This window comes from Haliotis cracherodii, unplaced genomic scaffold, assembly GCF_022045235.1.
Source record: "Haliotis cracherodii isolate W230 unplaced genomic scaffold, xgHalCrac1.p SCAF_4, whole genome shotgun sequence".
NCBI classification, from domain to species: Eukaryota; Metazoa; Mollusca; class Gastropoda; order Lepetellida; family Haliotidae; genus Haliotis; species Haliotis cracherodii.
Window position 1 is genome coordinate 53,325,824 of NW_027266297.1, and position 7,289 is coordinate 53,333,112.

At 39.5% G+C, this 7,289-nt stretch overlaps 1 protein-coding gene across 1 annotated transcript; it reads right to left on the minus strand.

Annotated features, from left to right (window-relative positions):
• Positions 1 to 3,752: 3,752 nt before the first annotated feature.
• On the minus strand, positions 3,753 to 6,786 carry LOC139479486 (scavenger receptor class F member 1-like). Its single transcript, XM_071262332.1, is given in 2 exon segments — positions 3,753 to 4,213; positions 6,558 to 6,786. Coding segments are annotated over 2 exon segments (690 nt in total).
• Between the last annotated feature and the right edge of the window lie 503 nt (positions 6,787 to 7,289).

Genomic DNA, 7,289 nt, shown 5'->3' on the forward strand with positions numbered 1-7,289 from the left:
TTGCAAGCAATACCATATCAACGTACGTGTCAATAACGCCGCATGTTAAAAGATATTGGTTTCGAGGGATACAACCAGATGTGGGCTGTCACAAGAATAATCTTGGCGGAAACAATTTAAGTTTTGCTACCAGTTTCAATTTGTTCTTTCATTTTCGCAAGTCCTAAACAGTATTTGCTACAAGCTTCAATTTACGAGTGAATTCTGATTATCAATAAAACATTGTATATCTCCAGCGGGGCCCAATCCACATGATCAGGCAAGAGACATGACCTATCTATTTAATCCACACATGACCTATCCATTTAATCCACACATGACCTATCCATTTAATCCACGCATGACCTATCCATTTAATCACAGTGACGGAGCCTGAAGAATATTTTAACTTGTTTTACAAATATGGATGTAAATATGCAAATAAAATAAAACGAGACTGTTCACTGTCTATTAGAATTGTTGATGTGATATGGAAATATATACTTCATCATTTATATTATGTTTCAATTATACACCCCAAAAACTTTAGTCAGGTCCAGAGTCTTGGCTCAATATTTATGACACATCCGGCTGCAATTATTGTTAAGCACCACCGACACACGATCACCCCGTATTCACAAAACACATTGCCTTGAGTTGTTGAAGTGCGGATATGTTGAAAGATCCACTAGGTCCAAGGGAGGCTACGCACTTTAGTATCCTTCTATACTAGTGCATGGCCTGTGTGTAGTGTGAGTATACGTTTTACCTTAACGATGCGTCACTGACTTTGTTCTGGAAGTAGACATGTTAGTGTGCAAGCATGAATCGTCACTTTAAACACGTGTCATATGTTTACTCGCTGAACTTAAAGCACACACGTGTAAAGTAACACCAATCAAAGGATGAAATACAAAATAGCATTCTAAGGAACCTCCTCCAAACCTATACCAGTGATTGTAATTTTGTCAGATAGCGTGTTGTCGCGTCAGTACATTTACATCCAACAACTGCCCCGCCGTACATATACCATGTATCTGTGGATACTAATTGTAGTATAGACCGTGATGTGGTGTTTCGATGAGTGGAAAGTCAACCGAGAGTTATTTAATCGATCATGGCGAACCTGTAGTAGGCTTTCCGCAAAGCTATTGTGACAATATCGTCAGTGAGGCGTGTAAAAAACCTTGAAAATAATCTGCATGCCTGTTCAGAATCCTTGCAGTGAAGACAACCCGTGTATGTGTGTTGGGGCACTTGAAGGACTTCAACATATAATCCTTCAAGACTTGTGTTTATTAGGTTACTGTAGACAACACGCATTTTGTGTTTTGAGGTTAAAGAGTCATGGGGTGTCAACGTCATTTAAGAGAAAGCCCAAAGTGAAATCAACAAGGACGTGCTCAAACAAAAAATCATACAGGTTCTACTACACAAAATCACAATCGGACGTTCGATCAGTAGTTTTGAATCATCTGGCAACTCTGATGGGACGATTTTGTGTAGGATGTTTATGTTTCATATATACATTCGTCCAGTAATTAAAACTGACCATGTTTTCCTACATTTAGTTCTGTCCTGTTAACATGATGACTTATGCTGACTGTGACCACAGATATTTTCAAGCAAGTGACATTTGATGCGGAGCTTGGGGTAGTGTCTTCAGCTTCCTGTACTCGGAAAATGAGGTGGCTAAGCTAGTCAAAGTTTTTGTTGTTATTGCAGCTTTAAGGCCAGACTGTGCACACATGTACGAGTAACAGCTGTTGAATGCTCATTTTTTTTTTTTTTAAATAATGTTACTATAGATGTCTATGGGAAAACATTCGTTGTGTGTAACCTAAAAGGGGTGAACATTTGAAGCACGGATCTCGACCTTTCAGGGCTGAGGGACGCAACTCTGCACATCTTAGACTACTTGAACAACCTGCCCTCCTTCCAGTCAAGTTGGAAGCTCACACCAAAAACTGAGAATAATATTTATTTTCGTGCCGAAATTTGGTGAAATTTTATTGTTTTAGACCTTAAGTTTTTCTCTCTACATCTTTTCCCATTAACTTTATCGTGTGGCACAGGAGATAGACCAGGAATAAAGACTGAAATATTGCCAGGATCATATTATAAGTGTCTGCATAACTACTGTCCTATCGGTACAAAATGAACAAGTGTGAGAAAATAGATAGAAGTGCTGTCGTGTCGAAGAAGAAGCAAACAAGTAGCACTAAACCTCTCGGAATCATTATTCATGCCGGAGGAAGATTCAGTGTTCAGAAACAGATAGAGTACGTGTGTATGTACCAACTACCTGTAACAATGGTGCAGTAGCATACTTGAATAATTAAAATCTGCCACTATCTCATTGGCCTTGGTTCATGGAAACAAATAGAGTACGAATGTCAGTACTTTACCCAGATTTTCCTTTAACTACCTTAGAGGACAGCCATTTAGTCCACGAATAGCACTTACGTGTATAAGGGATCAGTTCGCGGAAACGACACTTTGAACTTCCAGTCACGTGTAAATGTCCAGTTTATTGGTGTATTGGTTTGAGTACATCATTAGGGTACGGGTGATCCACCAGCGCCTCCTCTATGTATCCTCTAGTTAAGAGAACAAAGCGCGGAATGCAGTTGTGGATTTCAGAACGAGTACTGGACGCTGACGTCCCACTGTTGGTTGTTTAACCGTCGCTATATAGTTGAAGTGCTCCAGATGTGACCTTAATGTTAAACTGACTCACTCACTTGTTATTTTTTTAGTATTACAGAACGAAAAACTACGTCAAAACTCTTTGTTCAAGACATTAAATACTGTCAGTGAAAATAATAATGGCAGTGACTGTCAATAATACTTTACATGAAAAGCGACTACATCTGGATATTCATATCTTTAATTACATCACTATCTAACTTGGCTTGGAATTTACACTACATTCAATTACTGTGATAAGATTCAGTAAGGAAACACACCTGATAACACGGTAGTCCTTTCATACAGAACAACAACAACAACAATAACATTTATGTGTTAACATGACAATGAATGTACAGATACTATTTTTGATTATCCAGCACGAGTTACTTCTTATTACAAACATGAATATCTCAACATGTAAGTCAACAAGATCACTAGATTATAGTAGATTGATAAGCTGGGTCACACCGATTTGATCCATTCCTCGAACTGATTTCGTGGATGTTGACACCTGAAAGTATGTTTGTTCTACATCTGTACAAGTATCACACACGATGTAATTTACCCCTGCATTCTCTTTGTACGTGGAACACACACGACGCACTTCAGAATGCTGTGATAAAATCAAATAATGATAACTGTAATGAGGGGGAAACTGAATATGGAGACCTGAAATAGGTTTTCCTGCTATCAAATGTTGATCAAAGTGAATATAACATTAATACCATATTCATTTCTCCATGATGTGAATCACATTTCGGACTAATATAAACAATATGTTTTTAGTAATGTATTCTCCCGCCGTTATGAGACAATATTTCTGGGCTTTGAATCCCATTGACCATATTTTCCAACTTATTGGACACACTCACAAGAGAAATACGTAAATTTATCCCTGCGTCTACAGGCAGATGTGGAACATACATGAAGTCCACCAGAATGCCGTGATGACATCAAATAATGATAACTGAACTGAGAGGAAAACAAAATATGCATGGTGACCTCAAATAGATACAGACAGCATCACAGTATGTCCTACACGTGTCCCCGTGGTAACCGAGTTGAGAACTTCCATCTCCTTAATCTCGATCACATGTCTTGTTAAAACACGTGGCACTACATGGTCTAGTGCAGTCAGTTCCCCAGTAGCCTTGTGTGCATCTGAAACATTCCCCAGTCTCCTGAGAACATGCCTCACAGTTACCAGGACACTTCAGCTTACAGTCGAGTGACATCCAGCCGTCCACACAGCTTCTGCAGACTGTAGACTTCATTCTGTGGTCATAGAAACAGTCCTGATCTCTACAGTGTCTGTCACACTTCCTATTACAGTGATGTCCGTGCACACCGTGTTTACAACCTCTGGTATACTCATGGTTCCCATATTGTTCACCTGCTATTGTGTCACCTTGACATCCCCCTGGACACCTAGTGTCACAACTGTCACCGGCCCAACCGTTCCTGCAGCCTCTAGCACACGATCCGTCATAGTAGCAGGAGTTGTCTTTACATCCATCACTGCACTTCCTCTCACACCAGGCTCACAACCAGCCGTTTTGATAATTACAAGCACACCCCACTTTCACGGTGACAATACACCTTACCATCGTCATTCTTTCTGCAGTTGGGAGGATATGTAACGTTACAGTTGCGGGAAATGTAGCCTGCCCGGCACGAACGGTTAAAGTTACAGTCATCACCATACCATCCTCTCTTGCAGGCAGGGCAGGGGTCTGATGCAGATGGCCAGAGACAATGACGAGAGTCAGGTGCTCCGCTAGTACAATGACCATCGAACGTTCTGTGTTTTTATTATTTATTATTTATTACACTACACACGGGTGTAGAGCAAACTTTATTACTTTTCTAAGATGATGAAGTTAAGACTACTTTATGTTGTATTTGAGCTTGGTTTGAAATCAAATCTGTAATAATCTGTGACGTAAATTGAAAATCCTCGAACAGAGCTAACTGATAGGCCCTTCCACCGAATTGCCTGCACCCTTACGTTAAAAGATATGGCGAGGAAGAGCAATAGCGGCCGCTTTGTTTGATTGCATTATAGTGTTGAATGCTGTGCGCTAAGCAACAGGTGTACATGTAGTTATGAAACATTTCGAGGAGGCACGTAGACAGTGGTTTGGGATATGTCGTGCGGCATGAGAAATGGCCGACACCATCTTGCCATATTTCCACCCACGTAATAATAATCAAATATTTGACAAGTTTAAGAAAACTGTTTCATCGAAAATTGATGTCGATACACCATCTTGCTTGACAGTATTGAAACGATGTAGTTGACTGTATCAAGGTCATCATAGCCAGAGTACAGAAACACTGGCCTTCAGTCTTCAGCATGCAATATATATTGGTTGATTTAAAGTTCCCTTAATTAATTCGAAATACAAAGGAACTATTAACAAATACCACACATAACAATTGTATTTGGCATGCTTGGGTAAGTACTTTAAAACATACTGAGTGAGTAATTAATGGTATTACATGTAATGTCAGTGAGAGAACAGAGTATTTCACATTATCCAAATGTAGGGAATACTTCTTCAGTGAGACGAGCAAACGCTGTAACTATCTTCATAAAACTCATCCAGGAGTCACATATATTTGAAGATTCAATAATACCCAACGGAGAGTACAGTCACAAACTCAGATCCGAAACTATCATCTCGAAACCCTTACATAGATACACCACACATCATATATACAAAATATATAACTCATCGTGTACATTTGTACAACTATCAACAACTAGGGTATATTATTGTTGATACAATATTTTATGATATGAGGATTGAAATGTGTAGCAAATTTCAAAACAACTTCCTCTGGCTGTATATCCTGAATGAAATTTAACAAAAAACACACACACAACCAAACAACCAAACAAACAAACAAATAAGCAAACAAACACACACACGCACACACACACACGCACACACACCATTACATAAACATATTATAATCATATAATAATCATATAATAATCATAATCATTCTCAAACGACATTATTTAACGACAAACGTTAAAGGTAATGAGAAAATTAACAGAACAAACATAGCGGAAATTCAATTCATAGTTCCAAGGCTGGAATGCACCAGTATCAAACTAAAAGAACTGCAGATAACGAAAGAGTCTTTAGCTTCACATCTCACAGATCCGTCAGAGTTGTCTGCAAACGAAGTCATAAATACAATCGTGAGATGTAAGATAAAATGTAGATAGAAAGATTACATAGCAGTGGTGGGTGGATTTGGCTTATGAATGACATATTGACATAAAACCTGAAAATGCTTCCATGACGTCTTAGGCTTTATGCGATGACGATCATGTATGCCATTCCATATCGAGGACTCAATTTATTCTATCGACACCCTATCAACCAATCTAAACAGCACATATTTATCATCAACGATCAACATATTCATTATTCTACATTTATAACTTCTGATATAGTCCTGCACCATGACCATGGAATATATTTATTTTATGAAAAAACATAATCTAGAAATGCATACAAAAGCAAGTCTAGCCAGCTCAGCTCTGAAATCAGCATAGGGAATTTTTAAAATTTTTTTAGTCAAGAAGGATCTTGTGTAATATAAGATTTCAGAGTCTAAATGTTAGTCTACTTCTGATACTGTGATCATAGAAACAGTTCTGATCTCTACAGTGTCTGTTACATTGTTTATCACAGTTCCATAAAGACCGTGTTTACAACCTCGGGTATACTTATGGCTCCCATACTGTTCACGTGTGTCGCCGAATCAACCCAATGGACAATTGGTGTCACCGACCCAACTGTTCCTTCAGCCTCTAGCACACGACCCGTCCCAGAAGTAGCAGGAGTTGTGTCCACATCCATCACTCCTATTGTGTTCAGACTTCTTTACCCACCAGCTGTCTTGACAGTTTTCCAGACAGTTCGTTGTCTCTCGAATACATATGGGCTTGTCAACATGGCTACATCATCAGTTGGGAGGACATGTTTCTGTACAGTGTGTGGCATGATACCCAGTCCGACACTGTATGCATATCCCGGTGTCCCTGTAACAGCCGTCGAAGTCGCAGAAGCCGTAACGTTTGTCGTCAAACATGCCAGCCTGTCTACACGACCGTCGTCTAATGGCAAGAGGCAGTTGGAATCAGCTGACGAAAGATACTTAAAGAACACTGAAACAGATATACTATTCACATTGTTTGGATACCTAGTTTATATGTATTCAAACTGGACTTTAGTTGGTAACTAGAAAGAATAATATTACATATGAAGGAGTGATTGAGTAAGTATGGTTTTACGCCGCTTTTAGCAATATTCCAGCAACATCACGGCGGGGGACACCACAAATGGGCTTCACACATTGTACCCATGTCGGGAATCGAACCCGGGTCTTCGGCGTGGCGAGCGAACGCTCTAACCACTAGGCTACCCGACCCCTTACATATGAAGGAAATCACATGGAGGGTAATGAACACATACATGTGTTAACTCCAAGTAGTCTGTTATCAGAAAAGTGAACAACGACCCTATCTCAAGAACGACAATTCTCAGTTTGTAATCTCCCTGCCGAATCACTTACAGCCACATCTGCAATGGTGG